We start from the raw sequence: 22,824 nt of genomic DNA on the forward strand, positions 1-22,824 counted from the left end.
CAGGGCTGTGAGATGCCTGTAAAAGCTTCTGCTTTGCAAAAGCCGGTCATGATCAGTGAGGTTCTTTCCATTTCTTTGGAGGCCCTCTTGGCAGGGAACGGGAAACAGTACATATATGATTTGGAGGGGTTTTATCTTCCTTCTTCCTTGTATTAATTGGCACCAACAGACATGGAGAGCACGGTGATATTTTGGAAAATTAACATAAGTAGTGTTATTATGCAAATTCCTGAGAGCCAGTATTTCCTTAAAATAAAATGTAATTAAGCCTCTGCTCATTTAGCACATCCGAAATAATTAACTCATATCTCCAGCTTTGTTATGCTTGCCTTTGTGGTTGTTTTTTTTATTGACCTTTTTTATTTTGCATCTTTTTTTTTTTTTTCCCCCAGGACAACAGCAGAAGGGTGGAGAATATGTTAAAGTTATGGATTATCGAAGCCAAGGACCTGCCAGCTAAGAAAAAGTACTTGTGTGAATTATGCCTGGACGATGTTCTTTATGCACGAACTACCTGTAAATTGAAAACTGATAATGTCTTCTGGGGGGAGCACTTTGAATTTAATAACCTCCCATCGCTCAAAAACATTACGGTGCACTTGTACAAAGAGACCGACAAGAAGAAGAAGAAGGACAAGACCAACTTCATCGGGCAGGTGAACATCCCCGTCAGCTCCGTCACGGGCCGGCAGTTCGTCGAGAAATGGTACCCGGTGGTGAGCCCCAACCCCGGCAAGGGCAAGTCCCCGGGGCCCATGATCCGCATCAAATCCCGCTACCAGAGCATGAGCATCCTCCCCATGGAGATGTACAAAGAGTTTGCCGAGTACATCACCAACAATTACATGGTGCTGTGCTCGGTGCTGGAGCCCTCGCTGAGCGTGAAGAACAAGGAGGAGATGGCGTCGGCGCTGGTGCACATCCTGCAGAGCACGGGCAAGGCCAAGGTAGGACCCTCCGCCAGCGGGTACGGGGAGCAGACTCCTGTGTTGGGGTTGGGGGATCTCCACCTCAGTTGGGCTCCAGGCACAGCTGGGTATTGTTACTACACTGTTTTTCTTCTAATTACACACACAAGTTGGTAGTGCGCGTACGGCGCAAATTGCTTTGATTGGCCAAGAGGTCGGTGGGACCACGAGATACCAACTGAGTCACTTTCCTCTCCTTCTGGAGGCTCAGGGGCCAGGCTCTGACTGGATAAACAGGCATAGATGTGGAAGTAAGCAAGGAGGCCGTTTTCAGGGATGGAATGTAAGCAGTGTGAGCGGAGCAGCCTGTGTGTGCTGGGTATCAGGGTGCTCCTGGGGAGCACAGCAGGAGCTGAATGGCAGTGAGCAGCCTCTTCAGAATTCCTGGGCAAGTTGTGTGGGCACATGTGTGTCTGGATCTGCTCTGGGCCTTCAGGGTCTGTCCTGCTGCTCTTGGAAGGGGGGCAGCAGTGTGGGATGGCCCAGGGGCGCTCCCAGGGCAGTGCTCGTTGTGGTTTGATGCCACCGACTTGCTCCTGGTGGAAGTTGTGAACCACTTTGAGACTCCTTCCAGACCGGGAATCTTCCAGCAAGTCTGGGGAAGAAGCAGGCCAGGAGGAGGCAGAGAGTGGGGTTTGCTCTTAGTTGTGATCTGTGAGGGTGCAGGCAGGCTGAGCAGAGCTGGAACCCCTTTCCTTGCTGAGCACACGGGGCACAGAGTGACCCACACGCTGCATCCCCCATCCCTGGGTGGTCTGGCACAGCCATGGCAGGCAGTGCCCATGCTGGGGCTGCAGGAGTCAAAGTGTCAGCGTTTGTCTCTGTTACCATCTCCCTGGACTCTGCAGAGGAGAGCTGGGGAAGAGCAAGATGTCCAGAGCTCTTGCAGTGCTGAGGAGACATGAGCTCCTCACCTGAGGGGGAATCACAGGCTCTGCTTCCTCAGCAGCTGCCACTGCTGCCGGGGCAGTGGCCGGGCTCATGGATTAGGTTGAGTTACCATCTGTCAGACAGAGAAGTGGCTTGGCCTCCTGATCTAGTTCAAGGCAGGCAAAGCTCACTGAGAGGATTGCAGGGCCGGGGCCCTGCTGTTGGCAGCGGCAGGGAAAATAGCTTAGTTAAAGCCCTCGTGATCCCAGGCAGCAGTGCTGGACCCCAGGAGTGCAGGGAAGGACCGTGGTCCTGGTCCCCTCGGAGGCCTGTGATTCGTGGCACGTGGAACAGCGCTGTGGTTACACAAGGAGGTGTCACTGATGTCTCTCCTCGCTCCTTGTGCCGGGGCTCTGGCGCCGTCAGCACGTGGTTTCTGCCACTGCCAGGGGCTCTGCTGCCCCTTGCTGTGGCTCCAGCAGCTCTAGTGCCAGGGCTGCGTGGGAATAGCACTGTCATGAGAGACCTGTCTGTGGTGAAAAAGCCTTCAAGTGTCACCCCCATCTCAGTCACCGTGGCTCATGTGTGGGCACGGCTGAGAGCAGTTGTCACTGCTCCAGCCTTTTTCCTCCGCTCCTCAGTACTGGAGAGGCTCCAGAGAGAGCAAGTGTGTTTCCAGACATGTGTCTGCATCAGTGCTTGAGATCCCAGAGGCTTTACACAGGGGACTCAACAAACAGTAAACAGACTTGATGACTTTCCCCCTAAAATGGAGCTCCTGCTTTCCCTGCCTGTCATCTGCCATCAGCATTAGCGCAGGGTTTGGGGAGCTGTCAGAGCAACAGGAGTTATTGGAGCATGGGAGCCAGGTGGTGCATCCTGAGCTGGACAGGCACAGAGAGGGAAAAGCAGCAGTGAGGTAACAAAATAATGAGTGAGGAAGGAAAGCACCCCTCACCCCTGCTTGGGGGATATGGGCGCACCCCCCTGCCCCTCAGGAAGGCTCCAGCCCACCAGTGGAAGCACCCTGATCCCATGCCCTGTGTGCAGGGCCAGCAGAGCAGTGACCCCCCTTCTCCAGGCCTCTGTCCTCCCGTGACCCTCCAAAGCTTGTCTGGGCTGGGGGTGGGTTCCCCATCCTTCTGCCTCACCAGGAGCCTTCCCAGTGAGCCCCTCAGAGCTCCCCTGCAGAGACCCCCTGCAGACCTGGCAATCGGCAACCACTGATGTGTGTTCCTGATAAAGGGGTTTTTGTGGCTCTTGGCTGCTGTCGGTGACCCTAAAGCAGCAATTACAGTTGGACTGAGGAACAAGTGTCCAGTAGATTATCAGGAAGACTCGTTAGCACCTAATTGGTGTTGGGCTGTTCTGGCCCTGTCTCCCTGCAGCGATTTGCTGTAAATACGGTGTAATCCCTTAATGAGGGATCGGGTCCCTGCCCTGCAGGAGAGGTGCGATGTGGTGGGGCCACGTGCCAGCCACAGCCAGGTCCCTGCCACCAGTGTCCCTGTGCAGCCCCCTGGGTGGATGCAGGGCCATCCCTACCTGCAGACACCTACAACTGCCATGTTGAGCTGTTCCCTGTTTTCTGAAGCTGCAGAAACCCTGAGGCACTGCCCAAGTCCCTCCTGCTGGGGAGGACACCTGTGGCTGCAGGTGGAAAGGGGACAAGAGCTGTAGGTGAATTTTCTCCCTAAATACCTGCTCCTTCCTGGGCTGTGTAGCTGTACCACAATAGATTTGAAAGGTAGAGCATGAAAGCAGAGTCCTCTCCAGAGCCAGAGTCCCTGCTGCCCTTGATCTCTGTTTGGGAGAGGGAAGAGCTTCATCCCTACAGTGCTGCACCAGGGTTGGTGTGAAACGGGGCATGCCTGGAAACCCCTGAGCATCTGCCAAGGCAGTGGGTGGAGAGGAGGGGAAGAGGGTTTTGATAAGGCTCTGAGAGCAGGGAGCTACCCCAGCCTGCTGGAAAATCTGACAGACACCCGGCACTCAATCAGCTCTCGGCACACATGGCTGTTCCCTGGCTTTGTGGCAAGGAGGGGCTGGAAGAAGGATGTTGTTTGGTGGCTGAAACACAGATGTGGGCTCTCAGCTCTGTCCTTCACTTGTTACCTGCCTCCACCTTCCCAGTGAGAGTGCTGGTGATGTGCTCCCTGTAAGGGTGTGGAGATGCCCAACTGTTTTCATGTGTTTTCCAACCCCCAGACAAAAGACACAAAGTCATGAAGTATTTCTGCTGCCATGGCTGGTGTGACTGGGAGTGCTCACCCCTGCCATTAGCAGGGCTTGATGTGGTCCCTGTGATGTGGCTTTGGGTAGACAAGCTGCATCCTTCCCAATGGACTTCTGGTGCTTCCAGAATATTCACCACAGCTTAGATTTGTTTCAGGGCTGCCTTAGAGCTTCTGGGGCTCGATTCGTGGCTGTAAATATATAAAAAAACCCTCTCTTGTGCGAAGAGTTGGTCGATCAAACCCGGCATTAGATAAAGCTCCAACAAACCGGCTGCTCGCTGGAAATAAATATTTATGGTGTTGGGAATGGAGTGAAGGATAAACATGTGTCCCTGTTTGTTTGTGCTGGGAGGATTTGCCTCAGCAGAGCAGATGTAGCTGCTCTCCCCATGTGAGTCTGCTGGAACCCCCCATTCCAGGGGCAGAGCCAGAGTCGGATCAGGGCTCCAGGACCTCCCAAAGAGTGACTGCTCAGCTCAGGCAGGGACAGGAGATGTGGCACAGCTGGGCTTGGAGGCTGGTGGCACCAGGGCTCTGTTGGTCCCTGCAGGCAGCACTGCTCCCTTCTCCCTCCTGGAAAGGCTGAGGACACAGGGAAGTGAGGATGCTGCGCACGTTCAGCCACAAACAGACCGGCAGCAGCCGTGTCGTTTCCCCCACAAAGAGTTTCTCTCTGATAATATTTTATAGCAGCCATAGTGGAGCTAATCAGTGCTTTAATCAGTTTTATGAGCATCCCCACTGTTTTCCCCCCTGTTTCCAAGCAGAGCAGTCAGGGTGGCTGGCAGGACTGGGAACACCAGTGGGTGTAGGGATCTGGCTCTCAGGGTGATGGGCACTTCCCAAGCCTCCTGTGTGGGATCCAGCCCCTCTGTCCTCACAGGGAGTGGTCACTCAGTGTGTTAGTGTTGTATCTGTCAGGTTTTCTGATTTCCCTGAGCAAGGTGATGGACAGAGATTCCTGTGTGTTAACTCTCACATTGCCGCTTCACTGCCTTTTCCCAAGGGGAATTGGAATATGCCAGAAGCACTGAGGATGAGCTCCAGGGCTTGAAGGAGGGCACCCCACTGCATTTCCCAGCAGAGAAGTGTCTGGAGCAGATTCTCAGAGGAACTGTGTGGTGGAACAGTCTAGGACTGGCCTGGGGTCCTGGGTTTCACGTGGTGTGTCCAGGACTGAGTCGCTGCCCCTCTGCTGCTGTCCTTGCACAGCTCAGCACCACCCAGTGCCACGTTTCCCTCCCCTGTAGGTGTGTCCCAACACTCCTCCACCTGTAACCTGCAGCCCTACCGACCCCTGGTGTTTTTCACCTTTGCATAAAGGCCCAGCTGGACTCTGAGCTAGTCTTTGAAATAAGCAGTAATCTTATTACCTTTATCAATTCAATCCTCTTAAGGTTAAGTCAATCCTATTAATCAGGCTTGTGATTTGGAGAACCTTATTATTTCAAAGTCAATCTGCCCAGCAGTCAGTTACGATATCAGGAACAATCAGCTCCAGCCAGGAGGGTGTGTGACCCCCACAGTGTTTGGGGGGGGTCTCCTTAGCTCCCTGAACACCCCTCGTGCTGTGGGCAGGAGGACCCTCCCCACGGGGGAGAGGTGCAGAATCCTTCCTGGGTTTGAACAGGGTATATCCTGCAGGATGTGTGTTGTTTGTTGGCTCCCAGGGCAGCTCTCCTGCTCCCACCACAGCCCTGCCAGGCACCCAACTGGTTCATCCTTCTGCCTCCCAGGCTCAGGAGCTGGAGGGGGCAGGCATTGCCACTGGGCTCAGGGACTGGCACTTGGAACCCCCTGGGACTGGGATATTTGGTGCAGACAGACCCCTCCCTGGTAGGGTGGGCTCACTTGGCACTGGCAAGCTGTGGGATCAGGCTGCCAGGCTGCTGCCCACATGTCTGGAGCTGTGGAGGAGCTGTCTTGGAATAGCACACGCTCGTGCTTGGTTTGTGTGCAGAGCACTGGAGACCAGCACAGCCTTGTGCTGTCATGCTCTGAATTTATTTATTTATGAATTGCTCTCCTTTATCAGCATATGTGCAGCGGCTGGGGTCGCACAGGTTCAGCTCTGTCCAGTCTGAAGCAAAAAGCCTCAGAATAAACATGGAAACAAGCCTGAAGAACACTGGCACAGCCCTTAATTTTGACTGTAGACCTTTTTCCTTCCCCTCTCGACTCTGATGTAATGAAATAAAGCATCTTATTTTCTTCCATTGCCAGGGGCCCTAACTGAAAACAACCCCCTGCTGATCTCTGCTGCTCAGAAACAGGGAGTTTTATTGGCTTTAGTTATTGCATTTTATTCAGGACCTTGTATGTGGGTGAGTGAGGCCCCCGGAGGGATTCCACAAGTATTTGCATTCCATTTGTGTCTTCTGAGTGCTGGCTGCTGGAGTACTTAAGGCAGAGATACAGAAGTGTGATCCAGAGCCGATGTGGCTCTCTTGTGTGGAGGGAAGGGCTGGAAGCTGAGCTCTGGACGCTGGCCCTGGGACAGAAGTGGCAGGATGTCCTGGGAACTCACCCGTGGACGAGGCGCCTTTCCCACGGCCGCCGAGAGCAGTCCCTGCGGAGGAAGCCGCCCAGGGACACACCCTGTGGGGACTGGGACCCCGGGTGCATCCCAGGGGCAGGTCCTGCAGCCCAGCAGGAGGGCTCCTGCAGCCCGGGGAGGCTGGGCCTGCAGGGACAGGGGCGATCCTGCAGATGCTGCTGGGTGTCCTGGCTCTGCCCTCCTCCCCTGCACGGTCACAGGGTCAGATCCTGCTGTGCTGGGCCCAGCTTTGGGTGCTGTGCCGTGATGGAGCTCTCTGGGATTTCAGCAGCTTTCCTTTCTGCTTTGGACACCACAAAGGTTCCCTTTCCCAGCTGTTGAGCTGCAGGTGCTGTGCAGGGAATGACAACAGCAGCAGAGATTTCCGGGGGATGTTTCTGGCTTTGTGTTGAGTCCCGCCGTGCAATTTTGCCTCCTTTAAATTCTAGGGAATTCTGTAGATCAGCTAAAATCATCCAAATTCACGTTTTCTCTGGCTACCACTTGGCCCCTGGGTTTCCAGGACTCGGGCAGCCAGTCCTCAGCCAACAAGAGCGGGAAAAGCAAACCCTTGGCTGAGAGACGCTGTAAAACTCGGTGTTCCTGAGATAATTAGTATGTTGGGAAAGTGACAGGAAAGAGAATCAAGCAAAGCCAAGGTCAGTGGCTGCTAATTAAGAATCAGCACCTTGTGTCAGCCTGAGTGGTGGCTTGGAATTGAAACGTACCCTGGGAGAGCCCCGGGAAGATAAAGGTGATAGAGTTACCCAGATAGCAGCTAACGGGATTTGAGCAGGGTTTAAAGTTTCATTCCAGCTTGGCTGATAAAAGGGGCAAAATGAGAGAAAATAGCAGGGGGAGGCCGTGCTTTGCTTCCAGGGGGGATTTTTGGCTCTGCAGCTGCCAGAGCGTTGCAGACGTAGCGAGATCTGAGGAAGGGCATCTTCTGACTAAAGAAATAATGGAAGTGACTTCTCATTTATTTAGCCCTAAGCTCCTTCTTTGGTTTTTTTTGAAGGATTTTGGAGGAAGGTCAGGGCAGCACGTTGGTCCCAGTCAGAGTGTTGTGGGAATGTGGGAGCAGTGGGGTGTTGGGTGTTGTGGGAGCTGTGCTGTGCTTGGGAATGGCAGGGGCAGGACCTGGGACACTGCGTGGCAGCCTGGGGTGCTCCTCCTGCCCCTGCCAGCAGCCAGGGCTACCACTGGTGCTGTCGTGAGGAATGAAGGAGAATTTCTTAGTGGAAGGTCATTACTGAGCAGATTATTCTGTTTCAGTGGAAGGGAGTTTGAAAAGGTGCCCTTGGCTGTGGAAGTGAACGTGTGTGTCAACATTTCTCTGTCTCCTGCATGGGGAAGCTGTCAGAGGGGGATTTGCACAGTGCCAGCCCCTCTTTCCATTGTCATCCAGGTGAGTGGTGACACTCAGCACCTGGTGCAGGAGGAGGAGCCGGGCATGGGCAGAGCTGCTCTGGCCATGAGCAGTGCAGAGAACATGTATCAGCATTAGGAGCTGCCTGGCATTCCTCCTGCATTAGCCCTGGCTGCAGCACAGGAGCTGCTGACCCTCTGCTCAGTCAACTCTGTGACTGAAGCAGACCTGGAGCTCTCTGAAATGCTGGTTTTCCTGGAGAATTTGCACTCCAAGAGCCCAGACTGATGGAGGGGCAGCTGTCAGGGACTGCTCCTGCTCACCCCTTCCATTTGCTGTGCAGCACAGAGGATTATCACAGCCCATGGGTTTGGTTGTGTGCACGTTGGACCAAAAATGTGCCCAAAATGGGCTCTGTTGCAGAGCTGTTTGTCTCCAGCAATTCTGAGGAAACAGGGCACTTGAGCATTAATTGATTCTCAGCCATTAATTGTGGGCACAGCTCGTGACGTTGAGCATGGCCCTGGCCCTGGTGTGCAGCAGTGCGCTTGGACACCCAACACAGCCACGCTGCACGGGGGAGAGGAGGTTTCACCCACACGATGTGAGGCTGCTGCGAGCCCAGCCAGGGATGGAGGGGCAGATGCAGTGCAGGGCTGGGATGAGTCACTGGGGTGCCAAAGTTGAGACTCTCCAGAGATTGATTTCTGCTCTTGTCCCTGTGAGGGAGTTGGGCAGGTGGAAAGGCAGGTGCACACAGAGGATCACCCGCAGCACCTCCACTCCCTCGGGCGTCTCACGAAGGTGGGACCCCCCCGGGGCCGGGGCGGCGGCTGCTCCGCGGGACCAGCGCTGTCTGTGTGTGACCCACCATGGGCTTTGCTTTCCAGGATTTCTTGACTGACCTGATGATGTCTGAAGTTGATCGCTGTGGTGAGAATGAGCATCTCATTTTCAGGGAGAACACACTGGCCACCAAAGCAATCGAAGAATACCTGAAGCTGGTGGGGCAGAAATACTTGCAAGATGCCTTAGGTACGTACAGAGCATTGGCAGGTCTTGCCCAGAGAGGTTCTCTGAGCTGCAGGGTGGGGACCATCACCTGAGCCCTGATGGTATCAGAGGCACCAGCGCTTCCCTGCTGGAAGGGGAATGGGCATGGCTGTGAGGAGCTCTCTGCTCCCGGGGGAAGGTGACCGCTGAGCTGGCGCTTCCCCCTCCTCTCAGAGGAGATAACAAATGGATGTTTGAAGGCATTATGCTGCCTGCCAGGTCTTCTGTCTCAGCACTGGCCGTGTCATGGGCTGATTGAATCCTTCCCCCCTTACACCCCACCAGAGACGCTCCTGCAGCACTCCCGAGTCAGATGAGATCTCCCCAGTCGCCGTGATGAGCTGCCCCCCGGATCACCCAGCACTGGGAACCCTCCTGGTGTTGGTTTTTTGTTTTGTTTTTTTTAAAGTGCTGGCTCTGTTTATGGCTCCAAAAATATTTCTCTTGATGCAAATGAAAATAATTAGAAGCTTCTGCTTCTGGGCAGGTCAGGAAGGAATTGCTGCGTGCAGGCAGCACAGCACGAGGATGGGGAGAGGCTGCCTTGGAATGAGCTCAGCCAGAGGCAGCTCCATTGGATCCACATCCCAGAGCAGGATGAGCAGAGTTTCTATTGAGGTGTTAATTTTTCAGTATGTTGGGTTCCTGCTGTTGGATTTTAGCAAGGAGAAAGGAAGCATAAATACTTTATTAAGAGAATAATAATAATAATAATGACAGCACTGAGGAAAGGGAAATAATTGATCAAATTCAGGCAAAGCAACAGAGAACTCACAAGAATAGCAAAAGGAATATTATTTATATCTGCCTTGTAATGCTTTCTGGTTGGAGGCAAGTCTGTAAGTAGATTATCTCATATAATTTCTCAAAAGCTGGAATATTAATGAAATCAGAGAATTCTGAAATATTCCCTTTTTTGGGGCTCAGTGCTGCCAGGCCCATCTTGTGCAGGAGGAGCCTGGGGTTCTTGTTCGCTGTTGGGGTGCTGATTGTGAGTGACCATTTATCAGTGAGATGGTTCCCCTGTGTGTCACAAGGTGCCCCAGGGCAGCGTGGCACTGTCCTGGAGCCAGGGAGAGGGTGATGGGGCCGGGTGAGAACAGCAGGCATCACCTGCAGGTGAGCAGAGTGGCTCCAGAGCTCCCTGGCAGAGCTGAAAATACATTGGAGAGGCTCTCCAGTATATAATTAAAATCTGTTTTGGCAATAGGGAAGGAATGCAGACTGGAGCGGGGAGAAAACAGGATGGGAAAATCCAAGGCAGACAGGAATTAGGAGCAAACCACCTGGAATGAGAAGAAAAGCCAAGCAAACCTTTCTGCCAGAACATCACCCAAGCTAACCAAGGGTGCCTTTTCATCCCTGTTGTCCCATCCCCTGGTGCCCCCAGTCACTGCTGGGATGGGGGACTGACCCCCCTCTCGAGGTGGGACACCCCCTCAGTGGGTGTGGGGGCTGTGCCCAGCTACCCCAGGGTGAAGGGTGGCCCGAGAGCAGGAGCTGGCACAGCAGCCACAGTGTGAGCCTCTGCAAGGGTGAGGAGCAGCCAGGCAGCAAACAGGAGCACAGGGAATCTCAGAGAAATATTTTCATTTAATTTTGTGTGATGTTCAGCTCAAAATAAACCAAGTAAATTGTTTCTTTCCTTTAATTACCTGTTTCTCCTGTGAATCACAGTGGCTTGTCAGTGCCAGGGCACAGTCTGCAGTAGCAGGCCGTGCTACCAATAATTAGAGAGCTTGCCAGCATCCTTCCTACTGGATTAGCCCGAGGGAGCGTCTCTGGAACAGGAGCGTGGGGGGTCGGGCTGTGGAAGCGGGTGCTTGGCAGCAGAGTCCTGGTGCAATATCCCACAGCCACAGGGCAGAGCTGCCAGCTGGGGAAGAGGGGTGGAATGTGCTCCTCAGAACCCGGGTGCAGGGTGTGCTGTGCCGGTTATGAGCTCCCAAGGCACTGCCAGGCTCTCCTGGGTCCTCCTGGAGAGCTGGCTGGGGCTCTGGGGGTCACCACCTGCTCTCATATCCATCTGCTCTTCCAGTGTGGTGGGGTGCCAGGAAGCTGCTCAGGCACTGGGGCTTAGGAACAGCGTTGCTTGAAGGCTCCTCTCATGTCTCCAAACCCATCCCCAACCCTCTCTGTTTTACAGGGGAATTTATCAAGGCACTGTATGAATCGGACGAAAATTGTGAGGTGGATCCCAGCAAGTGTTCGTCCTCAGACCTTCCCGAACATCAGGGCAACCTGAAGATGTGCTGTGAGCTGGCCTTCTGCAAGATCATCAACTCCTACTGGTGAGTATCCCAGGAGCATCGCTCCTTCGGCTCGCATGGAGCGGGGCAGGGTGGCAGATGTTGGGACCTGCCCCATAGCAGCTTGTCAGGGAGCTTCAGAGGGGGAGATGTGGGGCCTTGCTCACATCCTGGTGGTGCAGGAGCAGGTGAGACAGCAGCTGCTGCTCTGCCAAAGTTTGGAATATGAGTTCTAGGGGTGAGGCAGCCTCGTGGATCCTCTGTCACCCAGAGGTGCTGGAGGGTCACTGGGGCACAGGGACAGGGCACTGGGGTCAAGGAACACAAAATGCCTTTGCCAGTGTGACCGGTTCAGAGAGGTACTCGATGCCAAATGTGTGTGAAATTCTGGAGTGAAGGGCAGAAATGCACGTCCTGGGTCTCCCACCCATGGAATGACTCGGTCTGGATGAGACTGCACCTCCCGGAGCGGCCGGTGAAGCTCTGAACTCCTGCAGCAGGCAGGGACCCAGCACAGGCAGCTTTTTTTGGGCAGATGTTCCCTGCTTGCGGTGCTGGAGCTGGGAGGATGCTGCTGTTCTCCCAGGGTGCTGCTTGGCTCAGCATCCCACATTCCTCTGGGTTAACCCCTGTCTCTGCCGGCCCCAGGCGCGATGGGAGCGCGATGGGAGCCCGTTGCCTCCTTGGCCCAAGGCCTGGTATGCAGCTGGAGGCATTTCCGAGTTGTTTGTTCTCAGGGTAAAGGTTCTTGCTACTAGTTGGGACAGGCCTGAATATCCCAGATTTGCTGGAGTGAGGCAGCTGTATCCTGCTGTGGAGTTGGCTGCTGGATGTGGCTGTGCTCGTGGTGTTCCTGCTGGAACTGGGAGCCAGGAGTCCCTGCCCCAGTGAACCTGCTGCCTGCAGGGGTGACCTGAAAGGGGGGAAAGGTGGGCTTGTGACTCTCTTTATTGGAGAAATAAAAATACTGGCTTTGTGCTTCGTGCTGACATACCCACAGCCTGTCTTTCTGATCATGAGAGAGGGAGCATTTTTGTTTCACTGCTGGATTTCCAGCCTTCCTGCTTAAAATCTGGGCTTAGTTTTTATTAATATATTTAGTAGCAACGTTGTTGCTGCAAAACATCAGCTAGGGATAATATTTGAAGGAAGGAAGTCCTTCATATTGAGGATTTATCATTTTCTCTCCTATGCCACCTGTTGTGTTGAGGTCAGAAAACTTATTATGAGTAATTTCCCGGGATATTGAGTGTACCCTCCTGCAAACCAGGAAGGGAATTGCTTTTCCTGATCCTGCTCAGGGAGACAGCAAGGAGCAAGAGGTTCCCTCAGGCTGCCATAATCCACCACAGGTACATGAAGGGCAGGTTCTTTACAGGTATCCTATCCCTTATCCTGGGCCAATTAACAGCTCTGACTCGGGAATGGCATTTATCTGTTCTCCCAGGAGGGATTTACCACTTCTAGTCACCAGTGGATTATAATTGTTTGAATTAACGTCTTCCTAAAAATACCCAAAGCAGCACTAAAAGGTCACTCTAAAAATAGGCTTGAGAAGTGACCTAAGGAGAGTCAGGAATGCTCAGGAAGTTCGTTCTTCCAAGGAAGGCTGGAGCAGCTGAGCTGCTGCTCTGAGTGGTTCCCCCTCGGTGCTTTGTGCTCAGCGGTTCCTGGGGATTAATTGGGCTGATGAGTGCTGGGATTGGCCAAGGTATCCTGACAGCCAACGATCCTGCTTTAAATAGAGCCTGGAGTGTGCGTGCGCATCTGCGGAGAGAGGCAGGGAGAGGAAAGGGGTTTACAATAACCCAAAATTGTTATAATTATGACATAATTTGGACATCTGGAAAGTTTCGGTGTAAGCAGAATTTCAGCATGTGGAAGCTCATTACTGGGAAGTTGGGTAATGAATTACGGGCCCGTTTGTCACACAAAGCCGACGAGCTGAGTTCCATCCGCTGTGGCACCATTCAACTTCACGGGCTCCAGCCCGGGATGGGGAACGCGCAGCCGGGGCTGCATTTCAGGGGTTTGCTTTCCAGCAACTGCACAACCTGTCCTGATCATTCAAGCCTTAAATTGCTTAAAGGATTCTCCTGTTTCTGGGCAAATACCATGAAGTAAAAGGGCTTTGTCCAATTGTGTGGATCAAGCCAAAGACAGAGGAGAACCTATCCAGCCGAAGACGGTGGCTAATGTTGTTTGTAAAGCTCGAGGTGAATGCTCATGAGAGTGAAAGTGAGAAGCCAGCATGGAGCAGAAGCTGAACAGGATGGCAGCATTTGCCAGGCCCTTTTATGGAGTGTCACCATCACGTTGGAAGGATAAAGAGGAACTGGAAAAAGGCTCTGCCTGTGGGCTCAAGGAACACCTGCAGGGCCAGAGGCCATGGCCAGGTGGCTGCAGGGTTCCTGCCCCTCTGACAGACCCCAAACACCACAGGTCCTGAGCTCTTGGCTGGTGAGGAGCAGGCAGTTGATGTTGGTGAAGAGTGTCTGTAGCCCTGGGAAGCAGAGCTTGGAGGATGTGGAGCACTGGCAGCAGGAGGAGCACCCCTGTATTTGCCCAGAGCCCTGGGAGTGCTGCCACAGGGACAGTGGATGGGGAGGAGGGCTTCTCTCTTTTGGAGCCTCCTCCAGCACCTACTTCATGCTGTTGGTGTCTCTGGACATGCAATTCCCATTGTTTTCTCCCCTTCCTGGCCTGTGAGCGGTTCAGCCCAGGGCAGTCAGTCCCACAGAGGGGACAGTCCAGCTGGCTCTGCTTCACTGCTACCAGATAGTCCCTGCAGCAAAACTGGGAAACACCATCCTCGGAAATGGCTGTTTGTGAAGGGCATTTATGGCCTAAAATGCAGCCTGAACCCCCCCTCACCCTGCTTTGGTACCCCTGGCTGTCAGTGATCAGCTCGGGGTGTGAGACAAGCACAGTGGTTCCTGTCTGGGGTGGTGGGACTCGTGTGCCAGGGACCCACAGTGGGACCCAGTGCCAGCCTTCTCCCGGGTGGGAGTATCCAGCTGAATAAATAACACGTGCTGGGAACAGGATAAGGTGGGAGCAGGGAGCTGGGGAGGGCCGAGCAGGGACAGGCAGCAGTTCTCCAGCGATAAGGGCTGCTGGGCCCAGGGGAATTCTGGCATCCGGGAAAGGCGGGCTGAGGTCTGTGCAGCGACAAGGCTGGAGTAACTCTGGTGGGGCTCTGTGTTTGTACTAGGCACACTGGGATTTGATCCAGGTGCTCGAACAGGAGTATTACAATTTGCAGAGCCCTCCCTCCAAGCTCCAGCTGTGCTGGAGACCCTGGAGCTGCTGGTGATTCATGGCACAGCCCCTCTCACAGCTTTACAGAGCAGCTTTGCTTTCTCCCGTGTGGTTTGAGTCTCCTGACACCCTAACCCTGACAGACACTGCCTGCCCTTCTGTCCTTTCAGCGTCTTCCCAAGGGAGCTCAAAGAAGTTTTTGCCTCGTGGAGACAGGAGTGCAGCAACCGTGGCCGCCCCGACATCAGCGAGCGCCTGATCAGCGCATCACTGTTCCTGCGCTTCCTGTGCCCGGCCATCATGTCCCCGTCCCTCTTCAGCCTCCTGCAGGAGTACCCGGACGACCGCACGGCGCGCACCCTGACCCTCATCGCCAAGGTCACCCAGAACCTCGCCAACTTCGCCAAGTAAGCCGGGCTGGGGAGCGGGGAAGGAACCTCCGGCTGTGTGGGCAGAGCCACGCGGAGTCCCACGCCCGCTGCTCCTTCCCTCGCTGGAAAGGGCCTGTGGGCTTCCTGTTGGCTCTTCCCCCCACATCTCTCTGGGACTGACTGTTGGGTCAGGGAGATCATTAAAGTTTCCAAAACAGGACATGTTTTGGGAGTGGGAAAACAGGCTGTTTTGACCTCGTGGATGAGCAGCGGGGTGGCAGCGGGGACTTTGTCCTGTGGTGTCCCGTGGGTGTGGGACCAGACCCTACCAGCAGCAGTGGTGTGCACAGCTCAGGAGCTGCTCTGTCCCTCCTTTGAGCTCTGGGACCTTCCCTGCTGTTGAAATGCAGCTGGCTGAACTGGGGAGGCCTGAGAAGAGAACAGGGACACTATCAATTCTTAACTAAGCCCACTGGTTTGATGGAAACAAAGCGAGAGATTTCTGAAAATCTTTCCACTGGCTGCAGCTCTGAGCTCCTTATCCTGAGCTCTGATAACAAAATGATGAGCTTTTTGAAACATGAATGGACAGTTTCTGTCTAAAGCTCCTTAGATCTGGAAACTGGCTTAGTGCTCGCACTCGCAGTCGGGAGCGCCCGGACGCAGGCAGGACGCAGGCGGGAGATGTACAAGTGTGTTACACTCCATGACAGAAACCCTCTGTACACCTGACCAATCCCTGGCTGAAGGGCTTTCAGATCCCCAGCACTCAAGGAAAGGCTCTTTTACTAAGCTGACATTAGTCAAGCCAAAGTGATCAAGCCGAGCTGTCCTGTGGGCGGCACTGGGCCTGTCCACAGAGCTGCTGGCACAGCACCAACCGCGGCCGGGACGGCCCAGCCACGGGGCCCTCCCTGTTGTGCCCTCAGTAAGACACGAGTGAGGGTGGAGTGCTTGGGAGGGCAGAAGGAGGGGGCAGGAAGCCCAGGCTGCCCAGCTGCAGGGGTGGCTCTCCAGGGTGAGCCCCAGAGCAGTTGTGCCAGCATTGCTGAAGGGTGCAGGATTCCTACCCCCAGCAGTTGAGGGTGATTGCTGTGACAGCATCTTGATTTCCAGTGACAGGTCCTGTTTCTGGAGGCTGTACTCTGACCCAGCAGTAAGAGAGGGTTCACTACCAACAACTCCTGTGTTTCTCTAGCTTTCACCTCCATTTGTGCTGTGGAGATCCCACACTGATAAGGACTTAGCTGGATCAGGCTGGGGTTACTTTTGTTCCCATGATTGGTGAGGTGTGCCAGGGACCTGCTAGCAGCCCTTGGATCCCAAAGACTCTGAAGGGTTCAGATGCCAGAGAAAGGTTCTTACCTGCATATGTATCTGCCCTTTCTGTGAAGTGCACTTCTTTTGACAGGATTTAGGTGAAATCCATGTTGCTCTCTCGATAGGTTTGGCAGCAAAGAGGAATACATGTCCTTTATGAATCAGTTCCTGGAACATGAGTGGACTAACATGCAGAGGTTTCTCCTGGAGATTTCCAATCCTGAAACCATCTCAAACACAGCTGGCTTTGAGGGCTACATCGACCTGGGCCGGGAGCTGTCCACATTGCACTCACTACTCTGGGAAGTCATTTCCCAACTGGAGCAGGTACCTGGGGGATGGAGGGGCAGCCTTGGGGGATGGAAATGATGGGGAAAATATTGTCAATGTGATTCACTGAAGGGACTGTCCAGCAGTTGTCAAAGCCCACGGTTCTCCAGCGAAAGTACAAGCTGTTGGTAGTAATTCTGCTCTCTTCTCTGCCCAGGGCACTGCCACAAAGCTGGGCCCCCTGCCCCGGATCCTGCGGGACGTCAACGCCGCGCTCAGCAACCCGGCCTGCCTGCAGCTCTCGGTCACGGCCGACCACGCCGCGTCCACGCCCAGCGCTGGCAACAGCATCTCTGCAGGGCTCCAGAAAATGGTGATAGAGAATGACCTCTCTGGGTAAGGGATGAACCGTGGCCGGGCTGACACCCGGGAAATGCGGAATATTCGTGCAGGGACAGGCAGGACAGGGTGCAGGGTGCAGTTTCCCAGTCCGTTGTCCAGGCTTTCCCATCACAGAGCGGATCCTGGGTGCAGTTCAGCTCTGACTCTGCCAAAGCAGTGGGTGGTAGTGCCAGCCTGTGGCTGCATCCTGAGCCCTTCAAGAGCCAAAACTGGGCACGTGGTCTGGGAAATCAGGAACCTGGTGGTCCTGGTCTCAGCTGTTGAGATGTGGCTGCAGAAGCAAAATGTTCATCTTTGGAGGAATTGAGAGTCTGTTTGTGCTGACCTCAAGATGATGGAGTGTCATCAGTAGGGAGCATTCGAGATGTACAGGATTGGCCTTACCCATCTCTGTAAGGGTGTGTGCTGAATTCACTGAGATCCAAACCTGCTATTTCTGTAACAGTTGCCAAGCTGTAGAGGCCTCACAATGAGTTCCAGACTGCTCTGTCCAGTTTTTATAAAACTGTGTGTTTTTAATGATGAGTAGTGATTCACAGACACAGTCACCTACATGCTTTTTAAGGAGCCTCATTCATGGGGAAGAATGAGGCTGTTGCAGACCTCTGATGTTTCTGTTTGTGGAAAATGAAATGGAGCCCACACAAATGGAAAGATTGTGCTAGTAAAATAGTTTGTAAGTGGAAACTACATAATATTTAACAGTTTAATTAGAAATGAAAGGCAGCAATGGCACTGGACTTCCTCTAATCAGAGCTTTCATCTCTAGTGCTTCCCAGCATGAGGTGCAATTATTTGTCTAATGCTATGGAGGATCTTTGACAATACGCTTCTCCCCAAATACTTGCTTACAATGCACCATCTTTGATCAGCAGAATATTCGCATTAAGCTACTGCAAAGCTCTCTCTTCCTCTCCCCAAGAAATCAATACTGCATGAATGTGTGTTGCAGCAGGAATGGGGGGATAACCTTCAGCTGCCGGGCTTTAGCTCTGCTGCGCTTGCTGACCCTGGGAGGCCTGGTGTGGATCTGGCCCCCACGGTGCCCTGTGCTGTACAAATCCTGGCCAGGGTGCCCACAGGAGTTTGCTGCCCAGGTACAGAGCAGGGGACACGGGCGTGGCACGGTTGGAAGCAGGAAAGGTGACTGGCCCGGAGCAGAGCCAGCTGGGGTAGCAGAGCCCCAGGAGCCTGTCCCTGGTGCCTCCTGCCCAGCACCCTGGCCGTGCACGCACTCCCCTCGCTCACCTGTCCTCCCCTGCCCACTCCCAGGCCAGCCCGGGGCTCATGGCACCCTCCATCCTCCCCATCCCTCACACCGTCCCCCCTGCCGGGGCTGGGTCCTGTCCATGTCCCCACCCCGATCCCAATCCCACCCAGCTGCGCCACCCTGATTTCTGAGTGATTTCGTTTTCCTGCTCTGGTGCAGCATTCACAACTCTTCTTTTTTGTTTTGTTTTCCTCTCCTCTTCCTTACGCACTGACTTCCCCGCAGTCTGATAGATTTCACACGGTTACCATCTCCAACCCCTGAAAACAAGGACTTGTTTTTTGTCACAAGGTCTGCTGGGGCCCAGCCCTCGCCTGCCCGAAGCTCCAGTTACTCAGAGGCCAATGAGCCCGACGTGCAGATGTCTAATGGCAGCAAGAGTTTGTCCATGGTGGACTTGCAGGACAATCGGCTCTTGGACAGTGGGGCCAACGCGCCCGGCACGGCCGACTCCCTCAATGACAGTCAGTCGTCCCTGGGGCAGTTGCAGGGCGTGTGGAGCACACGGACTCAGCAGAACAGCGTGACGGGCATGGCCACCGTGCGCCGGGTGGGCCAGACGCCCACCACGCCGAGCGGCGAGAGCGCGCCGGGGCGGCCGCAGCTGCTGGCGCCGCTGTCCTTCCAGAACCCCGTGTACCAGATGGCCGCGGGGCTGCCCCTGTCCCCCCGCGGCCTGGGCGACTCGGGCTCCGAGTGCCACAGCTCGCTCAGCTCGCACAGCAACAGCGAGGAGCTGACGGCCAACAAGCACGGCTTCGCCGGCCCCGCCGCCGCCGAGGACTTCTCCCGCCGGCCGGGGGAGCTGGCCCGGCGGCAGCTCTCGCTCACCGAGAAGGGCGGGCAGCCCACCATGCCGCGGCAGAACAGCGCGGGGCCGCAGCGCCGCATCGACCAGCCGCCCCCGCCGCCCCCGCCCGTGTCCCGCGGCCGCACCCCGCCGTCCCTGCTCAACACCGTGCAGTACCCGCGGCCCTCCAGCGGCAGCATGATGTCCTCCTCGCCAGACTGGCCCGGCAGCGGGGCCCGGCTCCGCCAGCAGTCCTCCTCCTCCAAGGGCGACAGCCCCGAGATGAAGCAGCGCACGATGCACAAACAGGTGAGCTCGGGCTGTTGGGGCTCTGGGCGCTGAGGGGCCGGGTGGGCTCAGCCCGTGGGGTCACTGCCGTGGGGGAGATTGTCCCTCAATTCTGACACCCAGCTCGGCCTGAGACGGAGCCCCTGCAGGGCTGGGGACAGCCCAGTGTCTGTTGCCAGTGTCCCTCTGTCCCAGGGCTCGCTGGCTGTGAGGCGGTAGGTGGCAGAGGCGCGAGGGCCGTGGCAGCCGTGCCGCTGTCCGGCGCTACCATCTTGTCACTGCTTTGCCTCTCCATGCCCAGGCTCTCATCCCATGCCATAGTCAACCCCACGCCATCTCCCAGGCTTGGAACAGGCCCTGATCTCCTGTGCCTAAGAGCCTCCCTGCTGCTGCTGCTCCCGTCCCAGCAGGGCCATGGCACCCCTAATGCTCTGTGGGACCCTCCTGTGAGAGGTGGGAGTGATGAGGAAGGAGCAGATGCTCCTCACCGAGAGCGACGGTCCCGCTGTGCTGAGCTCTGCAGTGATCCCAGTCCCAGACCAGGTGCTGGGCTGCACAGAAATCCAGTCCACAGTTTGTTGGGCGAAAATGGAAAGCAGTAAGTTACAGGCCCAGAGCCCTCTGGTTGGCCTGGCATGAACAAATTGCTTTTCTAGTGCTCATTTATTCACCCTACATTTCCCTATAACTGGCCTATAGAACTTTACCACAGTAGGGCCTGTCTGTGCTAAAGGAAGAGCTGTAAAAGTAACACAGACCCAGAGAACGTGGACAGCGGGCAGGAGCTGCTGCATCTGGGCCCAGACCCAGAGTTCAGGCACCTCTCCAGCAGTGCAGTGTTGGTGTGACCTCCTCTCCTGCATGAGGCAGCCCTGGGTCAGTCAGTGCTGCCCACAGAAGGCTGTTCCGTGCTCCCATCTGGAGCTGGTCCATGCGTTCGGTATCGATCCATAAGCTGGCATTGCCACGCAGCAGCTTTTGTGTAACACGGATCAATACTCGTTGGGGACAGAGGGCACAGAGCTCTGCAAGCACCACAGGCCCCTTGTTGGCAGAGTTCCTGCCAGAAGGACATCGGTGATCTCTGGGTACCTTCGGAAAGCCCTGGCCGGGTTCTCTTTGCAGACCATTCCTCCACTCACCCCTGTGATCCTCTCGGAGTTTCTCTCCAGACCTGGAGTCCTCAGAATGCCTCTGCCGCCCTCACTCTGCACATTTCATTTGCTTGTTGGCAGCATCTGGAAACCATTTGAAAACTGTTCCTCATTGGTCGTGTTTAGTGCTGTTTGAGACCAGAGGAATCCCATGTGGTGGCTTTTTTTAGAAGAAGTCCGTGAACCTCCTTGCTGCCAGCCAGGGAGGCTTCCTCTACGTCTGCAAGTTCATCTACTGAACAAAAAAACAGAAAACCACAAGCTGGAAGAGGATTTGTAGCAAGTCATGTTCATGAGTGTTCATGAGCCATTTGGCTTCATAATTCTGGAGAGAGAAGACCAGACTGGAAGATGGCACAGGAAAGCCCCTGACCCCAGTGAGGGGTTTAAACCAGTCCCCACTCCTTGCAACACAGACCCTCCTGTTCTGCTGCCTGGCAGTGACTGGGTTTCTCCACTGTCCAGAGGTTGGGATGAAGGAGAAAGACCTCAGCCTTTCTGATTTGTTAGCTTGAATTGCCTTGACCAAGTCACCCAGGTCCCATGTGTTCATCCAGCTGTTTACTGCAGTTTATAATGAGGCAGGATGGAGGCGAAATAGCTGGAGGGTGACCTCCTCAACTGTGTAATGTGGCTGGAAAATATTCAGGCAGTGCCATTGGCAGTCCCTGCCCAGCCCAGGACTGAAAGGCAGCAGCTGTGGCTCCAGCTCATTGGCCATGGAACAGCACTGCTCCTTTGGCTCCCCTGGCTGCAGGAACAAACTCGAGCTGAAGTACTGAGAAGCTGAGCATTTAGATCTCTGCAGCACCCCCAGTGCAGCCTCAGCCCAGAGGAAACCTTTCTTCTCCAAGAAGGCACCTGCACGATCATAAGGAGCGTTTCAGTTTTCAGATCTTGTTTTAGCTGTGTGGAATCCCCACTGCAAGCAAAGACAGCTCAGTAGCAGGCTGAAGAGTGTGATTTCCCTGCTCGTGGAGTGAACACACCACGCCCAGCCACTCCGTTCACCCGCAGCTCGTGCCCTTCTGAGGCGGCAGGACCTGCTCAGGCACCTGGGCCACGACTGAGCAGGATCCTGGTGCTGTGCTCTGCTGTGCCTGTGCAGGCAGGATGGCACAGGGAAGGATTTGGCCTCTCAGAGGCCGTTTGACCCAAACCAGTGTGCACCTGCAGAGCAGGAGCTGCTCCTGCCCCCAGCCCCGGCCGCTCTGGTGGCCCAGCCTGGTTCGTTGCTCTTTGGGCAGCATGGGAGAGGGTCTGCCTGGAAGGAAACTCTCTCTCCAGCCTCATGACCATTTCTGTTCCAGGTTTTTCTTTTGTCATGGTTGTGTGTTTCATTGTAGGCCCCTTCTCCTGTGAACCCCAATGCCCTGGACCGCACTGCTGCTTGGCTTTTGAATATGAACATGCAGTTTTTAGAAGATGAAAGCATTGACCCAGATTCCAAGCACAGGGATAAGCTCAGGAATAAGGACGAGCTCAGCCAAGCAGAAAAGGTAAAACCTGATTGGATTGAAACAAGTTTCTGAATAGAGAGAGGATTTCCTTGAATGTTGTTCCCTGAGCACCCTGGGGAGAAGGTGGGCTGTGTGCAGGTCCCTGTCCATGAGAGAGGGTGCTGCCCTGCTCGGCCTCACAGGGAACTTCTGCAGAAGGTTCGGGAGGTTTTCACACACTCAATGACTGGAATCATCTTCTGATGAAAGCAAGTAAGAAAAACAGGAGCCAGCAATCAGCTGCTGATGCTGCCCTGCAATAAACTTTGCAGCCAGCCAGGGCCTCCTACTGCCCCCATTCCAACTCCTCCCAGCTGCAGGGAAGGAAACTGAAAAGGTGGATTAAGCACACGTATAACACAGGTGGGAATGAGGTAAAGGGTCATGTAGCAGGAAGCAGCTTCCATGTCAAAAGGCAGTTCACAGACCTAAAAATTAAGTCCATGTTTTAGTCTCAGAGACAGCACTGGGGCCTGAGGTGACCTCAGCAGTTTAGTGACACTGCCATGAGCTTATGGCTGTGTCATACAGGTCAGGGCCAGGCCGGTGTGGGATCTGCCAGGAAGCCCATCCCAGAGTGTTCAGTCTGAGTCTCTGGTCCCACAGAGGCCCTGAAGCAGAGGGGTGCTGCTCCCTTCCCCTCCTTCCTGGGCGAGCCTGGGGTGGGAGAAGCTGGGAAGAGACAGAGTAGGCCAGGCCAGGGTGAAAAACAAGGGTTGGCAATGAGGATCCAGCCTGGCTCTGCTGGGAGTGGGCAGTTGGGCACCTTTAGCACTCGGGATGTTTCCTCACTCTGCTTCTCTCCTCTCACACCAGCCACACGTCCCCTCCTGTCCCTCAGCACTGCAGGCATCACCCTCCCCAAATCCCCACCCTCCTCTGCCAGGACAGACATGTCTCTACTTTTGTTCCAGTAG

At 54.9% G+C, this 22,824-nt stretch overlaps 1 protein-coding gene across 9 annotated transcripts in view; it reads left to right on the forward strand.

Annotated features, from left to right (window-relative positions):
* The window catches only part of DAB2IP (DAB2 interacting protein), a 158,592-nt gene that overhangs the window by 131,028 nt on the left and 4,740 nt on the right, over positions 1-22,824 (forward strand). For 7 of the 9 annotated variants that reach the window (XM_050320116.1, XM_050320115.1, XM_050320118.1 and 4 more), the window contains 8 exons: positions 393-947; positions 8,871-9,015; positions 11,180-11,324; positions 14,714-14,950; positions 16,360-16,561; positions 16,722-16,900; positions 18,402-19,275; positions 21,755-21,907. In XM_050320116.1, coding sequence (XP_050176073.1) covers positions 393-947; positions 8,871-9,015; positions 11,180-11,324; positions 14,714-14,950; positions 16,360-16,561; positions 16,722-16,900; positions 18,402-19,275; positions 21,755-21,907 — 2,490 coding nt within the window. The remainder of the gene's footprint in view (positions 1-392; positions 948-8,870; positions 9,016-11,179; positions 11,325-14,713; positions 14,951-16,359; positions 16,562-16,721; positions 16,901-18,401; positions 19,276-21,754; positions 21,908-22,824) is intronic. The other 2 variants (XM_050320117.1, XM_050320119.1) reach the window with 2 other exon arrangements.

This window comes from Myiozetetes cayanensis, unplaced genomic scaffold (assembly GCF_022539395.1).
Source record: "Myiozetetes cayanensis isolate MyiCay16 unplaced genomic scaffold, myiCay2020 scf23, whole genome shotgun sequence".
Lineage (NCBI taxonomy): Eukaryota > Metazoa > Chordata > Aves > Passeriformes > Tyrannidae > Myiozetetes > Myiozetetes cayanensis.